At 48.5% G+C, this 27686-nt stretch overlaps 1 protein-coding gene across 4 annotated transcripts in view; it reads left to right on the top strand.

Moving 5' to 3' along the window:
* Positions 1-27686, top strand: part of GGNBP2 (gametogenetin binding protein 2) — a 352328-nt gene that overhangs the window by 256420 nt on the left and 68222 nt on the right. For all 4 annotated transcript variants that reach the window (XM_086954908.1, XM_086954907.1, XM_086954905.1 and 1 more), the window contains 2 exons: positions 23099-23224; positions 23310-23470. In XM_086954908.1, coding sequence (XP_086811034.1) covers positions 23099-23224; positions 23310-23470 — 287 coding nt within the window. The remainder of the gene's footprint in view (positions 1-23098; positions 23225-23309; positions 23471-27686) is intronic.

The raw sequence follows: 27686 nt of genomic DNA, 5'->3' as shown, positions 1-27686 counted from the left end.
GGGTAAATATATCCTGGAAGCAGGGGGCATCCCTGCCTAGTTCCTATCCTTTATCTATATGGGAAAAGTTTGAAACACATTGATTAATATGTGCCTAAAGATCACAATAGTTGCTAAAAATGCACGTGATAACCTGTTAGTCCAGCCCCATGTGTAGCATTGTCAGTTTTAAGCACAGCCAGTAGACCTAGTCAAACTCTTTCTGTATCTACCGTGGCCACCACCGTCCCCTTTCTAGCTCCCCCCCACCTTGTCTATTAGTATTGTCTGCATATTCGTGCCCTGGTTGGAAGCCTGCCTGGTCTGTATCCACCAGCGTCTGCATGTTGGTGCACCGGTGTCTGGCAAGGATACCAGCCATAAGCTCAGCGTCCATATTAAGCAGCGAGGTCGCTCTGATTTTTCCCCAGCTTGTGAAGGATTGTAATGGTGGCCTCTTGCATTGTCTGGGTTGTTTTCCCTATTTTACCTTCTTCATTAAATACCTGAATGGAACGAAAGAAACGAGCACTGGCGTTGCCAATAGGTTTCGCATTTGGAAAGTTGGAGCTATTGGTTTTGTAAATGACATTTTATATTTATATATTGTTATTGACAATGCCAATAACGATATATAAATATAAAATGTCATTTACAAAACCAATAGCTCCAACTTTCCTACTGCGAGACCTATTGGCAACGCCAGTGCTTGTTTTTTACTGTGGCTGTGAACATCTATTTTTGTATAGAAAATAAAATGGCTAAATACAATTTTGGACCACCTCACTCTTCTTTTACTTTATTCTCTAGAGGACGGAATTGCACTAAATCCAGAATGCCATACAATAGCTGCTTAGGCTAACCGAGTGCCAAGTTTGGTGCAGATCCATTCAGGGGTCCAAAGTTATAAGCAAATCAAAAATAGCATTTCAATGGCAAGTGCAGCAGAACAACAATACACAGTGGCGCTCACCACTGCAGGGAGGGGTAGGGGGGAACACACTACCACCGACAGTTGAGACAGTCCCGTCTCTCCTCAACTGACGGTGCCAGGCGCTTACCTGGTGGTGTAAAAAAAAGTGTGTTCTACCTTGTTATCACTCTAAACATGTATTACAGTGGCAATAAAGTAGGGACAAATAGAAAAAGTGGTGACACATGGATTAACAAAAGGGTATCTAAATTTTTGGGTAAATCAAAAATGTACACAGTAAGCATCACCAACCAGGATTTGCGGATTAAAATTGAAAATGACACTGTACATGACAAAAGCTGAGGATGGGGCTTTGGAAACACTGACTGGACCAACCACAAATGTGATTTTGAGTGATGATCTGTTGGACAGGCCACATGAAGGGCCGCTCCCCCTCTGCCCGACCAGGCCCGAGCCCGGTCACTCAAGTGTCACACACCCCCACTTCACGTTTTCCGTCCCCTCCGGGACCCTTACCTCTGAACATAGCGACCCCGTGGGGCCGATCCACTACTGGCCCACGCACCCAGCCTGGGCGCCATCTTTGGACACTCCGCCACGAGGCCGCGTGGCCCCCGATCGACCCCAACCCTGGGCCTGGCCAGGCCTCAGACATCCCGGCACCACCATCCACCCAGGAGGTGAGCGGACTACTTGGCAGGTCAATGGGAGAAAGAGGTGTCGATGGTTCTCCCCCGCCAGGTGCCGCTCGCCCACAACCTCCCCGGGCGCTGGCTCCACCCCCCTGCTGGGTGTCTGGACTCCCTCATCCCGGACCCCCCGACCTCCAAGTGCGAGGGTCCGGACATCAAAGGGCATCAGCCCTATAACTGGGGCAGCTCCAGAGCAGGAAGGCAGTTGTATCCTGGAGTCGAGAGACGCAGAGAAGAACTCATCCTTGACGGACTACTGGCGCTGCCGTAGCTCTGCCTTGAGCACTATCGTCCTGCCTGTTGGCGCTGCCGCAACCTTCGTGAACCCTCATCGTCGTCGGGACCTGCTGGCGTGGCCGCGGACCGTTTGTAACTACCATCTTCATCGGGACCTGCTGGCTCCGCCGCGGACCGTCGCTTCTTTCGTCCATCCCGGGACCTGCTGGCTCCGCCGCGGCCCGATCATCTAGAACGCCGAGCTCGAGGATTGAGAGCTATTTTCATCTATTGGTAACAAGACTGTCCCGCTACCCTTTTCCCAATCCAGAGACCAGAATCGAGGGGACCCCTGAGTCCAGACCTCCTTGTACCATTCTACCGTACTTAAAGAATTGCTTATAAAGTATCGTTAAACCTTATCCTTGTGTGGTGTACGTCTGTGGGGGGGAAGTTACTTGTCTGTACGATCGCTGGAGACGGCTCTCCCCGGAGACCTCTCCCCTTATCCTCGGCCGACCCTCCCGGTCCGTCCAACATGATCAAATTTAGAATGAGCCAAATAAATCATTGTCAAGACTGTCCTATACCGGACGCGCTATTGCAAAGCCCAAGAGTGTTAAAGATATTGTTATTAACGATTAGTACTTACTTATGTTGTTTGTATCCTTTATATAAAAAGAAAAGTGTTTTATCTTTCAACAAACACGCTATCACATGATGTTGGCAGTGTATATGGGCCATGCTTCATGTCTTTCATATATGTGCAGAGTGTATTAACATATGTACTACTATTGTCGAGTGTGAGGAGACTTAAAGGTGAAGGTTCAAGTGGGTTACATCCTCCTCCACACATCAGCAATGGTAATAAATAAATGTTACATTGTCTGCGTATAAGCTTTAAGCAATGCTATTTTTCAAGTGTATTTGCTTTAAATGTGAGAGTTGGTTCCCGGGGTAAGTAATTTCAAGATGAAATCTTTGCTGCAGTTAATGGTGCTCTTTATACGTTAGTTGTGCTGTACTGTGGTAATAACGTCAAATTTGACACCTGATCTACAGTAATAAAATGTGTGAATGAGCGCTTATTAAAAACAGTTGCTATAAATAATGTATTATTGGGTGACATTTATATTTAATGTCATGACGTGTGTGTTTATATATGTATAATATAGACACATAACATGTATTTGTAAAGTGCATGTTCACACATAAGGGTATCTTGGCGCTGAATAACAAATGTTTCAAGTTATCAAACTCAAAGGTACTCATAAGAACAACAATCAATCAATCAATCATAGACATTTATAGAGCGCTCTACTTACCCGGAGGGTCTCAAGGCGCTAGCGGGGGGGGGGGGGGTGCTGCTACTGCCCGAACAGCCAGGTCTTGAGTTTCTTCCAGAAGGCGAGGTGGTCTTGGGTCAGGCGCAGGTCGGGAGGGAGGGAGTTCCAGGTCTTGGCGGCCAGGTAGGAGAAGGACCTTCCTCCTGTTGTCGTTCTTCGGATGCGGGGGACGGCGGCGAGGGCGTGACTGGCTGATCGGAGGTGTCGTTTGGGAGCGTAGAAGTTGATGCGGTTGTTGAGGTAGCTCGGGCCTTGATCGTGTAGGGCTTTGTGTGCGTGGGTGAGGAGACTGAAGGTGATTCTCTTGTTGACCGGGAGCCAGTGCAGGTTTCTTAGGTGTCCGGAGATGTGGCTGTGTCGTGGGATGTCGAGGATGAGTCTGGCTGCGGCGTTCTGGATCCGTTGGAGTCTCTTCTGGAGCTTGGTGGTGGTTCCGGCGTAGAGGCCGTTGCCGTAGTCCAGTCGGCTGGTGACGAGGGCCTGGGTGACAGTTTTCCTGGTCTCGGTGGGGATCCACCGGAAGATTTTCCGTAGCATGCGCAGGATGTTGAAGCACGACGAGGAGACTGCGTTGACTTGCTTGGTCATGGAGAGGGAGGAGTCCAGGATGAAGCCCAGGTTGCGTGCGTGGTCTGTCGGTTTGGGTGCAGTTCCCAGGGCGGGGGCCACCAGGAGTCGTCCCAGGCGGAGGGCGAGGATCCCAGGATGAGGACTTCCGTCTTGTCCGAGTTCAGCTTCAGGCGGCTGGTCGACATCCACTCGGCTACTTCTTTCATTCCTTCGTGAAGGTTGGCTCTGGCGGCGGCGGGGTCGTTGGTCAGTTACTGTTTATTCTCCTCAGCCACCAGTCCTAGGTGCTTGCTCTCAAGTTAAAAAGAACTGCATAATACTTTGTCAACGCTTTCAACATGTCATGAAAGGAGGTTGCACTTGTTTGCTTACTTTTGAACTGCGGGTTGAGTGAGCATAACTCAAAAACTCCTACATGCTGCTAAGAAGATATTTTTTTCCCATTTGAACCACCCTCCTGAAACTATCATGCATGACTTTCATGGGTGAGGTATACCATCAGATATGGTATTTCATGCACACTACCAGCAAAACGAATTTTGTAAAATATGCATATTTTTTACAAGAAGAAATTGTGTGAATATGCACATCCTGCGAATTTGCTAAGTGTTCTATAGTCTAAGTGTACCTTTTCTACACATTATTGCATGCAAAAACTAATCTGCCTCAGTTGTTCAAGGAGATTGATTACACATGGATTCAAGAAGGAGCTGAAAAGTGTGTACACACTACAAAAAAAACGTATACCCTATAAAAAAAATGCTGGGTACAAGTGCCTTGTTTGCAAATTTTATAACGTTCAAAAACGCTCTGTAGGCGGTAGTATGAGATAAACGAGCAGATCTGTTATTACAAACGCATGCTACCAATTACTTACTATGAGGTGAAAAAAAAATACTTTTGTTATTTCTATACAACCTTCATCGACATCAAATAGTGATCTTGGGTCGACTGTTAATTTAAAATTGTTGCAAAATAGTAAATGCACAGAAAGAAAATAGTGTGTGATCTATTTTCAATGCAAGGAGGTTCACTAGCTTGATTTGTGCAAAATTTCTGTAACGACTGAACACAACAAATAATGGAAACCACTACAAAATCTCGGCTTGGGGAGAATAAGTATTGGAAATTTTTACCATTAATAGGATTGGTTTGTATAGTGCTAGTTGGCGACAAAAAGCTTATTTATTCCTTGCACGAGGTCCTTAAGAGAGAGGGGTGTGCAGAGTGTTTGCCATGCAAACGTTACCTGTTTCTTGTAAACATTCTGATTAAACCCATTAGTTCGTAGAGTGGGATGTGGGTTTTAAGTAAGAAACCTGCTTCCCTACAACCTTTAAGATGTTTCTAGAAACCATCTCAAAAGTGGTTGGTGGCAGCCCATATAAAAAAAAAAATAAAGTATGAGGGGCATAATCCGATCCCTAATAACGGTAATGACAATTTCCTTGAGAGCTGCTACTGAATGACATCAAAGGGGATAAACATATGATAAGAACCAGATGAAAAATGTATTTTCTCTCCCAATTAGGGGTCCTCTCAAAATAACACGTCCTCTTGGAGCCATCCAAACAACTGACATAAATTGATAGACAATTATTAAAAAGTGAAAGATATATTTGGTTTGAAGATTCTTCATCTTCAGCAGCACTTCACTCACTCCACTCTTTTCCTCACTTCATCCTCCTCTCTTTTTAGAACAAGAAGCTTTGAGAACGACTCTTTAAACATTGTTCTCTATTTACTAAAATTGTCGGCAAAAGCAAGGTCATCTTCATGTATCTACAATTCACCAGTGCTTAACACATGTAAAAGCTGTGCTTGAATAACATGGTACATTAGCTCTTAACGTTCATGTGCATTTCTAACATCAACCATATCTGTGAGTCCTATATCTTGAGGCACCTGTAACTTCTTTTCTAAACTTCAATAAAAACACGTTCACTTTACTCTATAACGATTTCTTGAGAAAATACTTTTTAAAAGGGACTCTGCTAATCCCCACCACTGAATACCTAAATCAGCACACCATATTTCTCTGCTAATCCCCTCCACTGAAGATCTAAATCAACACGCCAAGTTTAGAAGGAAACGGAGCTTCCTACACAACTATGAAAAATGCAATTGAAATGTAGGACTCTGCGAAGTTTCCCTCGCAAACTTCCTGTATTTTTCATGTTGAAAGTTGAACCTTTGTCGGACTTAAATTCCGGAGGCGGGCGGACTCGCCAACATCCCCCAACTGGACTGCAAACTTTAGAGGAAAGCAGAGTTAAAATTAACTCAAGAAAAGAGCACACCCATGGTCAGCACCAACTTGTACTCTCAAAGAACAGGCACTCATGAGGTAGCAATTCCAGTTTCAAATTGAAACCAGTCAAATGCGTGGCAGGCATAGTAAATTTGAAAACTGTCAAGTATGTGAAGGGCATATAATAAGGAAATACGCAAGATTACGCCTATACAATAAAAGATTAGAATTCTGCAAATAGGAACTTTGGTAACCCTAACAAAATACCCATTGCAGGCAACAAGAAGAGGTCAAGGAAAAATCATAAATCCAGATTCAAGGGGATCACTTTTAAATTGTTTTTGTGGTTTCAACAAATGTTAGTAAACCAAACACAAGGGGCTGGGTAGACCATAACATAAATAATTGCTGTAAGGTGACAGCCCTTCTCCAAAAGGAGCAAACTCTTATTTAGTACAATTATATATATATGATGAAGGATCGTAAGGAAACGCCAGAGCAAAAATCCAGATCCAAAGGATGTAATGAGTCAGACATATAGATATCTACAAGTACGTACACAGACTAACAAATAAATGGAACGTTATCGTGAAAGTAAAAAAATATAATCATCACACCCAATGGTATTTGCACGTGTGATATCTTCTGTAACACAAAACAACTGAATAACGGGATACCGTTTCCTTCAAAAGTCAGACACGTCTGCACAAACTGCAAACTCGGTCGGATATGCACACAGGTCACGTCGTACATTACATCTAAAACAAACTTCCAGTATATATACCTTTCAAAAACTGAAACCCTAAGAAGACAGCTAGCGGAGTTGGCAGATTTTACATTTTAAATTTAGCTATCAGACATTTGCGGTAGTGCTAAGGAAGTTGCCATGTCAGCGACCACAGACCATGGGAATGCCAGCCACACACACCTTTCCAGCTGCACAGTAACCAAGCCGGGGCTCCACGGCAGGTGGGGAGGGGCGATGCTCTCTGCACACGGAATGGAAAGGGAGGATTCACAGACTGAGCACAGTAGGAGACCTGCTGGGTCAGCGCCCCCATTCCAGTCTCTAATTAAAAGTCTCTAATTAAAATGGAGGCGAGGCTGGGCAGATGTGTCTGGCTTCAAGGGGAGACATTTGCCCAAGAGAGGCCTGGCTGAACAAGGGAAGCCGGATGGGGGCGGGAGAGCCTGGTGGGGGGGCGGGAATGCGAGCGAGGGGAGAAGTGTGGCAGGCAGATGTGCGGTGGGAAGCCGGATGGGGACGGGAATGCGGATTAGGGAGATGCGCGTGTTTGTGTGGTCACGTGACCCGCTTTTGTGGTCACGTGACTCACATGCACTGTGAGAAAACCGCAGTGGTTTCACCAGTCGATCGAGCCCTTGAATTTTCGCCTATTAGATTCGCAAGCGAATGATAATAGGCGAAACCTAAAAAAGAAAAGTGCAGAGAAGGCATTCGGCCCCTGGCCTTTCTGGGTTTTGAGTTGTAAAATGTCTGACATAAGTTTGTCAATAGTGTTAAGTTTCCCTAGTGCTTTCGATTGAGGATCTGTGAGTCTGGGGAAGGTAATCTTCTTTAGAAGGTCCTCCAGAGCTGTCTCCGAGACCGAGTCTGCCTTCTATAGGGCTAAGTAAAATTTGTGAAAAGTCTTCAGGTAGGCATACCCCTCCCTCGAGAGATACCGCCTGCCTGCCACACTGTGAAGATCTATCCTTTTAAAGTGCACTTTTTCCCCACGTAGCTCTCTATTGAAATGTAGATATAAATGCAAACGCTACTATTCGTTCAATATTATCGGGCAATGAACAGTACCATACAGTATATCCATAATGCGGTTCTAGATTCTGTGGTCACAATTGAGCTTCATACAGACACCATAAAAAACTACTAGTGTACAGTACACAACTGCATTACCTAGCCCACATAGCGAGAGCATAAATTAATGTCCTCTCCTCCCCTCCAAGCCCAAGAGAGCGATCAATGGAAGGGAAAACATATGAAGACTCTGGGAGGGTCCTTGTGTTTATCAGATGGAGCTGTAATATGGAAGCATGACCAACCTTGTGAGTTTAATCAAAATCTGTCTGTGTGATGTGCTTAGTGGGATAATGCAGGATAGTGTCAGATTGAAATGGGGATGAGGAGGGGACAGGGAGAGTCAGTACAACAAGTTCCTTGCTGTCGGACCCAGGGGAGAGAAGAGACAGACTCCCAAAGAGGAACAGCCTCAATTTCGCCATCCAACAGGGTGTCCCTGAGGGAACTGCGCAGGCAGAGGCCCACTCCTGGTGCCCTCAGTACCATGTCAGTGGGTGTTTCGATAGTATCAAGCCCAACCCTTCTCGCAGAGCCAACAAAGGGGTGCGAGTACCCGTCCAGCTCTCAGGAAGGTCGCTAGTCTGCCTTAATCTGTACCTGTAAGCATTCACCTGGGGCGCCACCCCGTTGCACGGGCAGCATTCTCCCCAGCACCGTTTCGGCAGGTGCCCACTTAAGGCCATTCAGCAATATAGCCAGTAGTGGTGCGGTAGTGGGCTTGGCTATATGGTGCTTCAATAGTGCGAAAGCCAGGTCAAGAAACCTGACAGTTTATATATGTTTTTTCGTGTCTGTGTGGTCAGCCTGAGAAGGCAGTGCAGTGGATTGCAGTGAAGGGGTTGTCTGTAATGTCCGTCAAGGCCTGAGTAGCCTCTTACCAGTACCGATCAATCTCTAGAAAGTCCCACATCTGATATGTTTGGTTACAGTTATTTTAGGCGAGAGTTCCTGGAGACACCCTGCGCCTGCTCCATCTTACCAACCCATTGCACATTGGTCAGCTCCCAACCCAGGGATCGAGTTAATCTCTCCAGAGAGCATAAATAGACTGCATACAGAGTTCCAGCAATCTGCTGTAAAGTAGCATGATTGCATGACTACCAGTTCCATATCCCAGCACTTGAAGGAACAAGGATGTAGTTGTTTCAGCACCATCCGGCCCCCACACAGCCCCGATGACCACCACCAAATAGTTAGAAGTAAAAAATTGGTCTTAATGAATCTCTCGTCCCTCCCGTAACTCTTGGAAGGACATCAGCAATAGATGTTTATACAGATCTCTGAATATGAGAACAGCCGCCTCCCATCCACCTGCTCGTGCCAAACTGATATCTCACCCAACCACAACAAGGCAGGTGTGTAAATTACCGGCTGCAGCGGGGAGTCACATGTTTATCCCAGCACTGCAGGGGTCATCTCTAATATCTGTCAAGGCCTGAGTAGCCTCCTACTAGTACCGAGCAATCTCTGGGCAGTCCCACACCATGTGGTAAAAATCACTTCGGGACACGGGAGTCGGGAGCACCACGATGGGACAGCCGGAAAGATGCAGTGTAAGTTCATTGGGGTCAAATATGTTTGGTGGGAATAGTTCATTTGAGTGTATTTCAGGCGAGAGTTCCTGGAGACACCCTGCTCCATTGCACCCGCCCATTGCACCCGCCCATTGCACCCGCCCATTGCACATCGGTCACTCCCAGCCCAGGGATCAAGTCCATCTGTCCCCAAGAGCCTAAAGAGACTGCATACAAAGTTCCAGCAGTCCTCTGTAAAGTAGCATGACTGCATGCCTCCCAGTTCTGTATCCCAGCACCTGAAGGAACGACGATGCAGCCGTTTCAGCGCCATCCCGCCCCCACACAGCTCCGATGGCCCCCACCAAGGAGTTATATGTAAAAAAATGGCCTTCATGAATCTCTAGTCTCTCCCGTAACTCTTGGAAGGACATCAGCAGTTGATGTTTATACAGATCTCTGAATGAGAAACAGCCACCTCCATCCACGTGTTTGTGTCAAACTGAAATCTCACCCACCTACAACGACAAGGCAGCCATGTAAATTACCGGGCTGCAGCGGGTAGTCACCTATTTATCCCAGCAGGATTTAGCTACCCTAGTGAGACACTCCACCCATGGAGCCCCACGTCGCCGGCACATGAGCTCCTAAATCCTTGGGACACAAGTATTCTTTGAATTGGGTCTAGCCGCAAGCTACCACGTGGCCCTCTGCAGTTGGGCGCATAGTAGAGCTCGTAGTGCTGTCATCCAGACACCCCCTTTCCAAAGGAGAAAATAGTTTGTGTAAGGCCAACATTTCCTCCCTGAGCCTCATATCAAGTCAGAGAGAAAGGCATTCATTATCTTAAAGAAACGAAGGGTCAGACAGACCGGTAGGGAACAGAAATAATAGAACACCCTGGGCAGTACTAGCAGCTTGGCGATAAATTTCCTGCCCATTGAGGAAAGTCGCAAAGCTGTCCAGAAAGCCTGCGAGCAGCGTGTCTTGCCAGGGCCCTGCCTAAGCTGGCATCCACCAAATCTCATTCTGCATGTTAAGTGTTCACTACGAGGTAGTGAAAGGTATCGTATTGCCAGATGAGACCAGAGCACTTGGCGCCTTCCTGCTCCATTTCAGTAATCTTGCGCATCGGAAAAAGACCGGACTTGCCTGATTCAGCTGGAGGCCAGACACTCTGACAAAAACGTCCAGCATCTCCATCACTTCATGGATATCCAGACGGTAATCTCAAAGGAAAACCAACGGGTCGTCCACATAAAGTGAGATCACCTCCTATCCATCCCCGCGAGTGTCAGAGGTGCATCAAAAGCTTGTTGGTAGACATGGGCCACCCAAGGGGTTTGCAAGCCATCTAGATACATTGATGAGGCAGGCTCTCCCACATCACCATTTTCCTGTATAGGGAACTATTAATAGTCCAAGAAGGCCCCTTAATGGCCAATTGCGATGTGAGCATGTCTCCTGTCGGGGGCATAATGTCAGTTAACCGGGGTCGCTCATTTTTTGAGCGCAGCAGCTTGGTCAGAACGCATCCCGCCTTGTCTCCCTTCTTGTGACATTTGGCGGTGTATTCCATATAATCCATCCACCCTAGTCGGTCCGCCAGAGCTCTGTAATCCGCCTGAAGTGAGATCAGATCCTTGTGCTGTCCCTTTCCTAACCCTGCAATGAATTTAGCTGCTTGGATAATGTATTTCGCTTCCAGCACTTCAGGCCTCAAGGTTACTTTCACACCATACTCCATTTTGATGCAAAGGCCAAGCAGAAACACTTTAAAGGCATCCCCTTCTACACCCCGGTCCCACGCAGTGTTGTTGTTTACCTCGAAGTACTAGGTGTCATGGTTACCTACTGTCTCACGAAACATTGCAACCTGCAGCGACTGATCAGACCCCAAGGTGGGAATTTGGGTCGGACACCTACCCCACGCCAGAGCTATCAGGAGAGTGTTGTGGTCTGACAGTGTTCGACCCAGGTATTCAGACTTCCGGGATCATTGCAAAATTACCCAGAAGGAAATCAATTCTGGTGTGGCACTGGTGGTCGTGAGAGAAGTGGGAGTATTTCTGCACCACCGGGTTCGATGAACACCAGATATCATGGAGCTTGTTGTGTGTCAGCCAATTCGTAATGGAGCTCGCCAATGCGGATGCCTGTGTACCTGGAAGCGGAGGGGTCCATGTCCATCATAAACACGTTTAAAATCACCCTCAGACATAGGCTCTGTGTATGCAGATCTTGAGAGCATGCCTGTGGTGAAGTACTCTGAGAAATGGGATTGTCCCTATTTGGCACATGGAGGGCCACTTGGGTTATAAGCGCTCCCTCCAGTTGCCCATCCACTATCAAATGTCTTCCATTTGGGTCTAGCCTTTAGCACACAACCTGTAGGGTTACCATCGGCACCACCCATATCAGCACCTCCTATGCATAAGACGATTAAGCAGTTCACACTATTAGACCTCTCCAGCAGCGCTACAGATGTAAACTCCTCTGCCGTCATTCGTGTTTCCTGGAGGTATGCTATGTAAATGTGTCAGCCAGTGTGCATATCTATATTCAGTAGAACCTCGTTCAGCACCCTCATAGACAAGTAAACATAACCATCGAAGTCATGGATATATTAGAGACATGAATACAGTTATTCAAAATATCACTCTTTGTGCTACAATAATTCAAAAAGTCCTTAATCTCTCTTCTTGATCGAAGACAGCACAAAAGTCCATTTGCTACTTCAATTTATTTTCCCCACCAACATGTGTTTCGTCTATTATAGACTTTTTCAAGGCTGGCATGTAACTACAGTACATGTTGTTTTTATTCATACAGGATCATGGTAAAAGTACAAATACTGGTTAGCTCATTCACTTAACAAAACTGACGGTCATTTTTCTAAAGATTAAATGCAGTGAAAAATGTTTTATTCTTTCATATTGAGAGAAAAAAGCTATATGGATCATTCCAGAAAGTAAGAATGTCATTGACGTGAGAGAAAGAAAAAGAACAGATATATCACTCTTAACCCAAAGTTTCACCGAAAGGAACAGAGTCTGACAGGCACAAATAATAGGATCAATCCTTGACCAAAAGTTGTGTCAAAGAATATAAACGTGATTCTGCCCAGTTGTTGTGCAAAAGTGGTATAATTATAATCCCACTGTTACTATATTGGGTATCTAGACGTTCTTGCCAATATGTTTCCACTGCCACGACTTCATGAGTTACGCCCAGACATGTATTAAATATCCCAAAATCTGTAACAATGTCTACAATAGGTCAAATACTGTACTATTGTTGATGAGACCAATTGAGAAAGCGACCCTGCAGATCTTAGTTTAGCCACATTAAAATGATAGTTTGGCAAAAATCTATCTAATGGCTAAGTTCAGTAATCCATGTATCCAGCATAATACTGAACATGAGCCCATAGCATTGCACGAAAGGTTGTTTTTATGTGCCACGATTATGTGCATATCTGATCATCCAGCAAGGACATGGAATGGGACGGCGAGTCCATGGTGTGGCTAGGTTGGGACTCGAGTTCAGCCAGGGCCCGGTTTCTCACAGCCTGCTTATGAGTCTGCCTGCCCCTGTGAGAACCATGGCGCCGCCGCCATTGAGGGAGGCATATATGCCGCTCTCATCCAGCACCTACCGCCTGTCATGTAGAAGGCTGAACCCTTGTGGACTCCAATCATTCCCATGCCTTGGCTGGGGTCACAGAGAAATAAGTGGTGCCAGAATTGAGGACTCCTAGTATCAGTGAACATCAAGGAGTATCGCAGGCACATTTGGCTAAGTTGACGCTTGACCTATATGAATGAGCTGTGCTGGGGTTGTACCTCTGTTGTGTAGTTCGGGTACATATTAACTGAACTGTTCTCCACTTGCCAGGGACCCTTGTTGTGCACTACCTGCAAGATGTGGTCTCGGTCGTAATGATGGAAGAGCTGCACCACAACTAGTCGAGGGGGAGTCCCGTACCTCCCCTCCAGCACCATGTTGAGCCAATTCTCGAGTAAAACATCCATGTTGGGGGCCTTATGTCCCCTCCGAGTGCCCCACTATTCGAATGCTATTACACCGGGAACGGCTTTGTAAGAGGGTCACCTCCTCTTGAAGGACCTTTAGCTGAGATTGCACATCAACCATAAAGGGCGAAGTCTGGCAGTAGCAGATTCGTTGGTCTCTATCCTGTCCCTCTATAGGGCCTGGTCTGCCATGAGAAGGCTCCTCTCCACCAACAAAACGTGCAACTTGGGATCCAGAGTGGACTTTATGTCCCTGATGGCCCCCAACAGTTAAGTGAACCGGTCCATGGGGGGGGGCTGCCCCTCCATCTGGCCCAGTGGTTCCCCCCTGAACCCTGCGAGGTGCTCCTTACCCAGACTCTGGGCTCCCCTTCACGCAGCGCTGTTTGACCATGGTGACAGGGCAGGGCTCCCGCGTTCGGGGCAGCAGAGCAAAGTGTCCCAACCACACTCCTAGTATGGGGCTCCCAGGGAGCAACACAACTGAATCAAACGCTACTCACCAAAAGTTCTTGACTTGTCCTTCAGCCCAAGTCAAGCCAAGGTCCTGCCCCATTAGATGGTAAATTGTCTGTTGGCAGTGAAAGATAGCTGCCAATGATATGTAGGCGGACCCCACTATCTAGCAGTTTCAAGTCTGGTGCCAGCACACCATCTCACACCCCCTCTCAGAAGCTCCCACTCTTGTCCAAAGAGTAGCTATCCCCCTTGTATCTAACACCCACCTCAGTGGACCTCACAGGTCCCTGGGTGCATTCAGGCCGGTGTCTCCACTCCTCATCTCCTAGTTTAATCTGTCTTGTGGACAGGTGTGCACAACCTTGATCTTGCTCCAGGTGGATCCTGAAGCAGCCCCCCACGTTGCTGCTACATCCAAGGCAGTGGAGGCTGTCCTCCAGTCCTGCTTGGCAGAGCGCAGACCCTTCCATGTAGAGTCCCCGCTCGGGGAGGGGGGGTGTGGTCGAGTGGCAAAGCCCCTCGTACCGGGTCGCTCCTTGAGTTGTGGCTCCCCCTGAGCGGAGGCCAGATCAATTTATAGATCTGGGGTTGAACTCCACTGCTAGTCCTGGATGTGGAGCGCCCTCTTCCAGGAGAGAATATGGGTCCTCCGATGGATCAGCATACTGTATGGCGGGTGAAGTCTTAGAGCAGGGACAGGAGTGCACCCAGTTTAGCTGCGGAATTTAGCCCCTCACATTCAGACTCAAGAACTTGATCTCTTCCATAGCAGTCTGTGCGAGTCGAAGCCAAGTCTATGGCTGTGAATGTGATTACTAGACTCTGGTATCCAGTATTCCAAGTAGCTACTCCCTCCCTTCTCCCCAGCCCCCAGCTTAATAAGAAGAGACATTATATGCCTGACACCCAACTTGGCCATTCTAGGGCCAACACGTCAAATGTCCAGTCTGCAATGCACTGTTTGTAATCGTTCACTCCAGCTATATCCCCCCTCCTCTGAAGCAGAAAAATTCATTTTACTCCAGAGATTACGTTCCTTGACTTTTATTAGCATGGGCTATTCTGGAATGGCCCTTTTCACTGAATATCTGAAAAAAACACTCTAGTTCTAGATTCCTTACCTTAGAATTACCCCCAGGCTTCAAACTGGATCCGGACAGTTTTTTCATCAGCAGTACCTCTGCACATCGGAAGGTAGGTGGTGTCGGTCTGCTTCGCGTCAGTCGTCTGAGCCGTGGTCGGGGGGGGGATGACGTTGCGGCAGCTACTTAGACGCCACCATCGCAAGCTCACGTCTGTTCTTTCTTTTTCCACGCCAGCCAGCGCAGATCCCGAAAGAGCCATACCTCAGTCAATTTTTGACGAACTTTTTCTCTACTTTTGTCGACTTATTGTTTTGATTCTCCGACTCTCAAAGGGTGCAAGAGGGATGCCCGGCTTTAAAGCCTGCGGTTCCTGTAACTGACTGATGTCAGTTGCCGGCTCCGCACGCAAATACGCTGTCGAACTCTGGGAACTGCTTGACACATCCCCCCCCCCCCCCCCCCCCCCCCCCCCCAGACTTCACCTTCCTGACAGAGACCTGGATGAACGACTCCTCGGCACCCTACATCGCCATGCCCATCCCGGATGGCTACAAGATCACCCGCAGACTGCACCAACGAAGCAGGAGGGGGAACCGCCATCATCCACAAGTCCACCCTCAAGGTCTCCACCAACTCCGACGACCCCCTCAGCACCGCCGAACACCTGCACTTCCAGATCCACACGACCCCAACACCACCCTCAGAGGAACTCAGATCTACAGACCCCCAGCCTCAGTTCAGCGACTCTATCGCCGACTTCATCTGCACACATGCCCTCGCTGTCACGGACTACATCCTCCTCGGAGACCTGAATTTCCACCTCGAGAACAACGGCGACACCAACTCCACCACCCTGATCGACATTCTCGGACTCAGGCAGCTTGTCACAGCGCCCCCCTACTCCGCCGGCCACTCGCTTTACCCCATCTAAACAGCTAGTTCCCACGTCTCCTTCAGCCACACCACCAAACTCCACTGGACCGACCATCGCTGCACCCACTTCACCTTCCAGAAACCCACCACCGCACCTAACAGATCCCCCGCCGCAGCTGGAGCAAAATCACGGAAGACCAGCTAAACACCGCCCGAAGCCCACCCACAGACCCCACCGACCCGGACACCTCCGCCAGCAACCTCAAGCGTTGTATCGACGACTGCGCCAACACCCTCGCCCCGATCAAGAAACCCTCCAACAGACACACAAACCAGAATGCCAGTTCGTTCTCCACAGGCCTCCAAACAAACATGCTAAAAACTTGAGAAGAAATGGCGCCACAAACAGACACCGTAGAACCACGCAGCCCACAAGAATGCCATGCGCCAACACTATCACCTCATCAGATCCCCAAAAAGTACTCCTTCAATGACCACCTCGACAACCACGCACACAACAGCAACAAACTCTTCAACATCATGAAGGAACTCTCCAACACCAACGACATCCCACCATCGCAAGACCTGTGCAACTCCCTCGCCGCCTCCTTCCACCGCAAGATCGCAGACATCCACGACTGATTCGACAACCAAACCACCATGACAGCCAACGACACCTTAGACTCCACGGCCGCCACCCACAGCAACCCCCTGCTCACCAGGACTAACCTCAACGACGACAACACCATCAAAATCATGAACACCATCCACTCCGGCTTCCCGTCGGACCCGTGCCCATACCACATCTTCAACAAGGCCAACACCGCCATCGCACCCCATCTGCGCAAGACAATCCACATCTCCATCGAGACCGCGACCTTCCCGGAGAGCTGGAAGCACACAGAGATAAACACCTTGCTCAAGAAACCCAAGGCAGACCCGAGGGACCTCAAGAACTTCTGGTTCATCTCCCTGCTCCCGTTCCCGACAAAGGTCATCGAGAAAACCGTCAACAAACAGCTGACCCGCTACCTCGAAGAGAACATCATCCTGGACCCATCCCAGTCTGGGTTCCGCAGCAACGAAAGCACCAAAACGGCCCTCATTGCCGCCACCAATGACATTAGGGCCCTGCTGGACAACGACTTGACCGCGGCCCTCATCCTCCTGGACCTATCATCCGCCTTCGATGTGGTCTGCCACCGCACTCTACGCACAGGCCTCCACGACACAGGAATCCGAGACAAAGCACTGGACTGGACTACTTCCTTTCTCTCCTGGAGAACCCAGAGCGCTCACTCCCCCCTTTCCAATCCGAAGCCTCCAAAATCATCTGCGGCGTACCCAAAGGATCATCCCTCAGCCCGACTTTGTTTAACATCTACATGGCCCGCTCGCCCACGTTGCCAGACTACACGACCTCCACATTATCTCCTATGCCGATGACACACAGCTGATCCTCTCCCTCACCAAGGACCCACTCACTGCCAAAACCAACCTCCACAAAGAAATGAAAGCAGTCACCTAGTAGATAAAGAACAGCCGTCTGAAGCTAAACTCAGACAAGACGGTCCTCATCATGGGCTCCACCCACTCAGCCTGGGACGACTCCTGATGGCTGACCGCCCTGGGAGCAGCACTGACCCCCACCGACCACACACGCAACCTAGTTCATCCTCGACTCAACCCTCTCCATGACCAAGCAAGTCCACGCGATCTCATCCTCCTGCTTCAACACCCTCCGCATGCTCCGCAAGATCTACAGGTGGATCCCCACCGACACAAAAAGAACAGTCACCCAGGCCCTCGTCTGCAGCAGGCTGGACTACGGAAAGGCCATCTACGCGGGAGCCCCAGCCAAACTGCTGAAATTACTGCAACACATACAGAGCGCCTCTGCTCGCCTGATCCTCGACATCCCTCGACACAGCAACATCACACCCCACCTAAGAGACCTACACTGGCTGCCCACCAACAAGAGGATCACTTTCAAGCTCCTCACCCACCCACATAAGGCACTCCAAGACACCGGACAAGCATACCTCAACAGACGACTCCCCTTCTACACCCTGAACTGCCCGCTCCGCCGACCGTGCCCTAGCTACCATGCCTCACATCCGAAGAGCGACCTCCGGAGGCAGATCGTTCTCCTACCTCACCGCCAAGACCTGTAACACCTTCCCCATCCTCCTACGGCAGACCCAAGACCTACTAATCTGCAGAGGCTACTTATGACCTGGCTATTCGAGCAGTAGCAGCATAGCTCCTTGATACCCTTACGAGTGAGTAGTGCGCTCTACAAATTTCCCGATTGATTGATGTCTGTGATGGATCCGCATCGGGTGTGCCTCTTTTGCCTGGAGCACGACCACAAGCGCAAGTTGTGCTCCGACTGCCTGTCGATGGCGCCGAAGGCTTTGCGTGGGCAGTCCCGAAAGCTGCTTGAACACCGGCATTCGGCTCTGTGCCGTTCGAGGCCCCGGTCGAGAGGGAGGTTGTGGCACCGGTCGCAGAGCCACCACCATTCCGGTTTGAAATCATCAAAGTCTTCGCACTCTGGGCAACTCCCACCCAGCTTCGTACGTTCTACGAGGCGATGCATGCCATCTTTGAGCGGACTGACCACTCCGGGGCGCCTCCAGGCCCCGCGGACTCGGTTGGGGGCATAGGTCTTCGCTGCCAGCGGCCCTGGCGCCGCAGGCCCCCCTTGGATCCAGTCCTGGATCCTGATCGGTGCCAATTGAACGTGTTATTCCTCCACTAGCGCCGCTTCCGACTGCACTACTACCACGTCAGATGCCGGCGGGCGTCTTCCCCGGCCTCCATCACGATGTGGACACTGAGCAGGACTGGCGTCGTCCGATGCCGGATCCGGCTCCGGGTGGGGGTTTTATGCCCCTGTTCACTCCTGGGGTCCCTTTTCAACAACCATGGCACCCAGAGGATGAGGAGGACTAGGAGGGGTCAGGTGACTTTGACTGACCAGTTGGACACTGAGCTAGACTGGAGAGAGGTACTGGGGGATGCCAGTGGTTTGGACACCTCCCCTGACCTTGGCATATTGTCTCCTCCTACTGTGGGTACGGAGGAGGGAGTGTCATATGCCTTAGTGTTACGGAGGGTGGCCGAGGCCCTCAACCTCGAGCTTCCCACGGTGGCGGTCAGGACTAACTTCCTGACTGAGGTGCTTCAACCGGCTGCGAGCTCTTCGGAGCCCCTGCTACTGTTTAATGAGGCCCTCACAGACGTCCTTTTGGGCACGTGGTCCAGGCCCAACACAGGAGTCTCTCGTGGACAGTATGATTACCCGACTTTTCTCTCCCAACATCCCACCCCAGAGAGCTTGGTAGTTCAAGCTTCCACTTCCAAGAGCGCCTTCCCTACCGCTCCACCGGAAAGGGAATCCAAGAAGCTGGACTGCCTTGGCAAGAAAATGTTCTGCCAGCTTAGGACTGCGGTCCGTAAACACTGCATATCTCTTGGGCTGTTATTCGCACGCGGTATGGGATACTGTGGCGCAAGTGCTGCCTCAGTGTCCGGAGGAGGCCCGGTCAGTGCTCTTCCAGGCTGTTGCCGCCGGGAGGGATGCAGCAAAGTTTACGATATGTTGTGGGCTGGACATCGCTGACTCTATGGGTAGGACCATTTCATTGTTGGTAGCGCTTTGTCTCTAGGCCTGGATGAGGTCCACTAGCTTTTCAAGGGATGTCCAGAACACCTTGATGGACATGCCCTTTGATGGCCGTCGCCTTTTTGGCGACAATGCAGACAGCGCCGTAGAGCGCTTCAAGGACTCCCTGGCTACGACCAAGTCCTTAGGCCTCTCCAACCGTCCAGTGCAGTCTGTGTTCCCTGCTATGTCCCGCCCAGAGCCACAGGCCGGTGCAAGTAACCCAACCTTCGCGTGGCCTGGGACTTGGAAACAGGCATGGTTCCAGGGGCCAGCGGGCGGGCCAGTCCACCAACCCCCCTCTGCAGTAGCCTCCAAACCCTCAAAGTCCGACCTTTCAGGCCCATCAAACACTAGTGGGCAGCAGGATCCGCCACCACCTCCCCCACTGGTGCACCATCACGTCGCACAGGTGGGTTTTGTAAATAGTCCGAAGGGGCTACTCCCACCCCTTCGAGACTACCCCTCCCGCCATGCCACCGCGATACCACTGTATGTCGGATCATCACATGGCCCTTCTCCAGCAGGAAGTTACAGCTCTCTTGGCCAAGAGAGCTATCAAGCGCGTTCCTGTCTCAGAAGTAGGTCGTGGTTGTTACTCCCACTACTTTCTGGTCCCCAAGAAAGACAAGGGCCTGTGTCCTATCTTGGACCTCAGTGATGTCAATCGCTTTCTCCGGAAGGAGAAGTTCAAGATGTTGATGCTTACTCATGTCTTGTCTGCCCTCGACCCGGAAGACTGGATGGTAGCGTTAGACTTGCAGGACGCTTATTTTCACATCCCTGTCCTGCCGGCCCACCAGTGTTACCTGGTAGGCCACAAGCACTTTCAGTTTACCATGATCCCCTTTGACTTTACCAGCACCCCTCGGGTATGAACGAAAGTGATGGCGGTGGTCGCAGCTCATCTGCGCAAACCAGGGTTTCAGTATTCCCCAATCTCGATGACTGGCTGTTGAAGGCGGGCTCGCCCTAGGCAGTCGTCGCCCACCTCTAGACTTTGGCCGACCTCCTGCATTCACTGGGGTTCTCCATCAATGTGCCGAAGCCGCACTAGATTCCCTTTCAGAAGCTCCTCTTCATCGGAGTGGTTCTGGACACAATGCCATATTGGGTCTATCCTCCCGAACAGCGAGTCTGGGATATGCAAGTTATAATTTTGTCTTTCAGCCTCTATCCCGGGTTTCGGTCAGAATTACCCTTAGGCTGCTGGGCCTCATGGCCTCCTGCATCCTGCTGATCGATCATGCCAGGTGGCATATGTGGGCTCTGCAGTGGGATCTGAAGTTCCAGTGGGCGCAGCATATGGGGAATCTGTCTGATTGCGTCAAGATCTTGGAGGGTACTGCACAACAACTGCAGTGATGGCTCACGAACCAGGATTGGGTCAATGCAGATCGCTCTACCTTTCCCAACCAGACCACACTGTGGTGACGGATGCATCTCTTCTGGGATGGGGCGGCCACATGGGGGAGGCGGAGATCAGAGGCCTTTGGTGTCTGGTGAAGTTCAGGCTTCACATCAACCTTCTGGAGCTCCGGGCAATTAGTCTTGCACTCAAAGCATTCCTTCCCTCTGTCCAGGGAAGAGTAGTGCAGGTGTTCACGGACAACACTACCGTCATGTGTTGCTGCAACAAAGCGGGCGGGGGGCGGGGAATCGCTCTCACTTCCCAACCAGACCACACTGTGATGACGGATGCATCTCTTCTGGGATGGGGGCCACATGAGGGAGGCGGAGATCAGAGGCCTTTGGTGTCTGGTGGAGTTCAGGCTTCGCATCAACCTTCTGGAGCTCCAGGCGATTCGTCTTGCACTGAAAGCTTTCCTTCCCTCTGTCCGGAGAAGAGTAGTGCAGGCGTTCACAGACCGCACTACTGCCATGTGTTACTGCTACAAAGAGGGCATGACTGGAACATCAGGGCATATTCCTGGTGGTTCAACACTTGGCAGGGTCTCTGAACGCCACGGCGGACGAACTCAGCCGCAGGTGCATGATGGATCACGAATGGCGTCTTCTCTCTGAGCTGCTGCAAGGCCTCTTTCAACAGTGGGGAGAGCCTTGGTTAGACCTACTCGCCACCGAAGAGAACGCGCTATATCAGCAGTTCTGTGCGTTGGAATTTTCAAGGCCGCACTCGCTCGGCGACTATTTTCGTCGCAAGTGGAGTTGCGGTCTATTGTACGCCTTTCCGCCTATACCACTTCTGCCCAGAGTGCTGAAGATCAGGTGCGACCAGGCCCAAGTTATTCATGTGGCTCCAGATTGGGCACAAAGAGTCTGGTATCCCGAGCTGCTTAACATGGCCATCGATCCTCCGATCAGACTGCCTCTTCGGGAGGATCTTCTGTCGCAGCAGCAGGGGATGGTCCTTCACTCGAACCTGTCCAGTCTCAACCTCCTTGCATGGAGATTGAGTGGCAGCAGTTGGCGTCTTTTGACCTGCCTCCTGAAGTCTGTGACGTAATCTTACCAGTCAGGCGACCCTCCACTAAGGCGGTATGCACCTGCCGGTGGAACAAATTTGTGGAATGGTGCACAGCAAAGGCTGTGGATCCCCTTTCTGCGCCTCTTTCTGAAGTACTCTTGTTCCTTCTCTCTTTAGCCCAGAAGGGCTCTGCTCTGGGCACTATCAAGGGCTATCCTTCCGCCATCTCTGCCTTCCTTCGCCTGCCAGATCAGCCTTCTCTTTTCAAGTTCCCGGTACTTAACCACTCTTAAAAGGCTTAACACATCTTTTTCCTCCAATACCCATCGTTATGCCTCAGTGGGACTTTAATCCTATACTATCTTATTAAATGTGCGCTCCCTTTGAGCCGCTTCATTACTGTTCCTTATGTCTCTTGACCCCTAAGACTGCTTTCCTGGTAGCCATCACTTCTGCTACAAGGGTGAGTGAGCTCCAGGCTCTTTCTTCAAAGCCTCCTTTCCTGTCTGTTCATCCGGACAACGTGGTTCTCCGGCCATCTTTCCTTCCTAAGGTGGTCACTGCCTTCCACATCGGGCAGACCATTACTTTGCCCAACATCTTTCCGCATCCTTCAAAGTCGGAAGAAATTCCCACCGTCTGGACCCAAAACATGCTCTCTCCTTCTATCTGGATCGCACAAAACCGTTCCGGGTGGATGATAAACTTTTTGTCGTCTACGTGGGCACAAAGATGGGTCAAGCTGTAAAAAAATTCACCATTTCACAATTGGTCGAGGTGTGTATTAAAGTTTGTTATTCTCTGGCTAAAAAGGAGCCTCCATTCTTACACAAAATGCAGCTTGTGTGATGATGAAAAATTTCTCTCTGAATCTAAAAATGGATTCTACGTGGTTCCAGATCACAAACAAGCCCCCTGTAGCAGAAAAGTGGTACTTAAAATGGTTGGCCATTTAGTTAAAACCATACTATGAAGACCTTTAGCATTACCAGGGAAGATAATACCTTTTTTAGTTACAGAGTTGATGACTGTGTCTTGTCTGTTGCCTAACCTGTGCAAAATGTTAATTTATTATAGGTTCAAACACTGGAAAATTATAGGTAAGTCATTAACATTGTCTTCCACTGGGTGACCAATGCAAAGTAAAATAAGTATAATTTGTGTAACTTGAAATGATGTACATTTGTTACTACCACTAATCTGTGTTTTTTATGCTTTAATTTAGGTTTTTCACCCCTTTGCAATGGTAGTGATTGTGGCTATTCATCTAGCATGGAGGGCAGTGAGACGGGATCTCGGGAAGGCTCAGATGTAGCATGCACAGAAGGAATTTGCAATCATGATGAAACAGGTAATCTTAAAATTAGGCAATTAGGCATTGCAGTTTTCAGCCATGCTGTAGTCACCTACTGATTTTGAAAAGTTTTTTATTGTAGGTGAAGATTCATGTGTTCACCACTGTGTTGATAAAGACGATGATGATGATGGCGATAGTTGTTTGGAATGCTGGGCCAATTCAGCAGAGGAAACGAACCTGAAAGGCAAAAATAAAAAGAAGAAAAAGAAAAGCAAACTTTTCAAGTGTGAGATAGAGCACGTAAGAACAAATTCATTATGTTTTAGTTTACTATACCTTCTCATTATAGAATGGTGTCATTGGAAACAAAGTCTCTTCTGTGAATGCTAAAATCGTCATCACCCAATCATTAGTTGTTTACTGTTAGTTGGACAAAAATGTGATGGATGAAATGCTTGAATTAGTCTGTGTCATGGTCTTGTGTTGAGAAGCTCCCTCTGTTGACTTGAATGCAGCTTGGACTATATTCATAGATTTGTAGTGCATGCAGGCTCAACATATAAGACTTCTTATTTCATTTTTACAATTCCAGTATGTAATATAGCATTAATACTAAAATTATCACTTAATGAAATCATTGCTTGTTTTCTCTTGCTATGCATTTTAATGTTGCTCATCTTTCCAAGGGAATATTCAAATAAGCAAAGTTTTTTTTTTTTTACATTGCCAAATTGTTCAGTAATTAGAATTCAATCAAATGGGGGATTTGATTTAATCCCTTAACGCTCTTTTTAAGTGTCACAATTGTATGTTTTGAAAGAAGGCAATTTATATATTTTTGTTGCAGAAGATTTGTATTGTACCATGACCAATGAGAAAGTAAACGTTAAAGCAGAAAGGACTGATGGGGATTGATGCCATAGAGCGCTCACAATGTTAGATTTAACAATCTTATAGCCAGTATTTTTGTTTTTAATTTCTGGTGATCAAGGTGAGAGTAAGCTCATGCTGCTCATGTTGCATTAGTTGTAAATGGGAGAAGAACGAATATACGGGAAGGTGTGAGGTATGTGAACAGATAAGGAAATAAGTTGCAAATACTGTGGGCAATGACTATGGGCAGTGAGCATTTTCAACCAGACTTGGTTCTTCTGCTTTACGGGGTCAGAGGAGAGAGTTTCTTTTTAAGGTAACACTGAAATAGGTGCCCTGAGTAATTTTGTAGATGGTTGTTACGGTAGACATAAGTAGGTGGTTATGTGGTGGTTGGTGTTCTGAATTTGCAAAATTTTACTTGGAAAGGTCATGTTTCTGATGTAGATTTTTCAAGGGTAATGACACATCTTGTTCGACTGATTGGTTAGTAGTAGTTAAGGCTTTTCCTGATTGTCTTCCAAAATGGCGTGTCTATTGTTGTTGATAACCTTCTAATTCTGCCAGACTTTCTTTTCTGATTAGTTTGATTTAGTGTATTGGTGAAGTTTTTTCACTTCGTCTTGACTGGTGTTTTCCATGTAAAAGGGGATTGAAATTTTGTTTCACTGAAACATTGCAGCAAGATTTTTTCTTTCATTGTAAGAACGCAACTTGTGCAAAATAAGCCTGTGTGTTCTGTGATTGTAACACTTCACTATTTGGACATTAAAAAACAATACTGTCTATGCAAACCATTCACCTAATCAATACCATTCCCCTCAACCTGTATATACACTCAGATAATTTTTATATGATCACTTTACAAGTGCTCCCATTGTTGCAACAAGGCGATTTCCTTACTACACTAGATCTCAAGGATGCCTACTTCCACATTCCCATACATCCTTATCACAGGAAGTATCTAAGGTTTGTATTAGAAGGACAACACTATCAGTTCAAAGTTTTTCCATTCAGGGTCACAACTGCACCAAGAGTGTTTACAAAGTGCCTAGCAGTAGTAGCAGCACATCTGAGAAGGCAATACATCCATGTCTTCCCATACCTAGACGATTAGCTCATAAAAGCCAAGTCATTCAATCAGTGTGTCCAACACACATCTCAGACAATTTAAACATTGCACGACTTGGGGTTTACAATCAACTACACCAAGTCGCATCTCCAGCCCTCTCATGTACATCAATACCTAGGGTCTACAATAAACACGTCTACAGCTCTGGCTTATCCCAGTCCAGCCAGGATACAGAGCATTCAAACCTTAGTCACAAGGTTTCAAAACAAGCGCACTCTCCCAGCCAGAGTGTTGATGCAACTAATAGACATGATGGCATCTTGCATTTTTATTGTACCATATACAAGACTGCAAATGCGCCCATTGCAAGAATGTCTAGAACATCAGTGGAACCAGGCTCATAGACAACTTACAGACCTGGTGTTGGTGGACAGCCGCGCACATCCCTCTCTGCAGTGGTGGAACACCAAAAATGTGTCCGGAGGGCAGCAGTTCCTCGACCCTGTTCCACAGATAGTACTTACAACAGACGCATCCCTGACAGGGTGGGGAGCACATCTCCTACACCATACAACTCTGGGAAGATGGACCACTCAACAAAAAGTGCTCCACATCAATCACCTTGAGCTACTAGCAATATTCCTAGCTAGCACTGAAGTCCTTCCAAGTACATGTACAGAACAAAGCTGTCCTGATCCGAACTGACAACATGACAGCCATGTACAGCATTCAAAAACAAGGAGGCGCACATTCTCTGCAACTGTCCCAGCTTGCACAGAACATTTGGAGATGGGCCATTCCACAAAAAATATATCTACTAGCAGAACACCTTCCAGGGGTTCACAATCAGATTGCAGATCTGTTAAGTTGACAGACACAACAGATTCACAAATGGGAAGTACATCTGCAAGTTCTTCTACCATTCTTTCACAAGTGGTGTCACCCAGACATAGATCTGTTCGCCACACACGAAAATGCAAAATGCCCAACCTTCGCCGCCAGGTTTCCACACCCACTGTCCAAAGGCAATGCGATATGGATGAACTGGTCAGGAAGATTTGCGTACGCTTTTCCGCCACTCCCACTAATACCACTAGTAGTGCGCAAGCTACGACAACAGTCTCTCAAAATGATCTTAGTAGCTCACACATGGGCATGCCAACTGTGGTTCACAACGCTGCTAGAACTCGCTCCAGTTCCCCACCAAACACTGTGTCTGACACCATCCATGCTAACGCAGAACCATGGAGACATCAGACATCCAGATCCAAGTCAACTGAATCTGGCGATCTGGCTCCTGAAGTCTTAGAGTTTGGTTACCTTTTTTTTTTTTTTAATTTCTTTATTGCGGCAAATCAGTGGTACAGTCTAATAATCACATTGACAGCAGTAAGGTAAGTGTGCTACTTCTTGACTTTAACCGTATATCAATTAACCCATTTACTTTTCATTTTTCAGAAGAACATCCCTACATAAGTAACTCCCCCACCCCTCCCCCCCCCCCCATCCCATATCCCCACAGCACTTTTCTTGTACATTCCGCTCATGTTCTACATCCATAGGGCAAATCAAAGCATTTTCTAACAATTGCGTAATTCGTTTTGATTAACAATTCTGTTCCTACTCTGCTGACGTGGCGATTCTTACATTAGTGCCTTCCGGTGCTTGGTGCACTGATCCATAGTCCCCCCCCCCATTACATCATACAGCCCACTACACAATGATACAGTCCTATGCTCCTTGGCAGGTCCACCGATTGCCTTAGGCAGTATTCTCAGATCGCATCAGCACATCGCTCAAATCCCGTCATCAATGTATCCCACTCTAGAGAGATGTATATTTTCCGAAGGCCTCTCTGTTCCTCTCTCCGTATTTCCATCCCCTCCGCCCTTCCCCAGCGCATCATCTCTGTATGCCATCCCTCCACCTCCGGAGGTCTCGCCGACTTCCAGCGCATTGTTATTAACCGTTTCCCAAGCAGCAGCGCCAAATCCACGAAGCGGGTGGTTTCGCTTTTCCTCTTTTCTCTGTGGCCTACCCCCAGCAAACTGTACAGTGGTGATGCATGCATATGGTCTGCCCGGTGCCACAGATTCGAAAGTTTTGTGGATTGTTGCCCAGTAATTGCCGAGCCTCGGGCAAGACCACAACATATGTAACAATCTGGCACCTGCGGCTCCGCATCTGGGGCAGGTATCCGCTGCGCTCGGGAACATTTTATGTAGTTTGTGCGGGGTGAGATATGCTCTGTGTATGAACATCAATTGAATGAATTTGAATTTCGGACTGCGTGATACCTTTTTCGGAAAACCGAGTATCGGCTCCCAATCCTTATCCACTATTGCTCGGCCCACATCTGTCTTCCATTTATCCCGAGTCGGCTGTAATGTGATCGCTCTACCGGTGCGGATGCTAGCTGTCAGCCATTTTGTCAGTCGGCTGCCTGTTCCCATCAGATATTACATTGTGAGGAGCGGGTTCTCAGCTGGTTCCCTCCAATTCCTTGCCCATGTCGAGGTTATGTATCGCACTACCTGTGCATGGAGCAGAAATTGTGTGTCAGGGGTATTG

Source organism: Lissotriton vulgaris, chromosome 2_1 (genome assembly GCF_964263255.1).
Source record: "Lissotriton vulgaris chromosome 2_1, aLisVul1.2, whole genome shotgun sequence".
Lineage (NCBI taxonomy): Eukaryota > Metazoa > Chordata > Amphibia > Caudata > Salamandridae > Lissotriton > Lissotriton vulgaris.
This window is presented reverse-complemented; position numbering and strand designations above follow the sequence as displayed.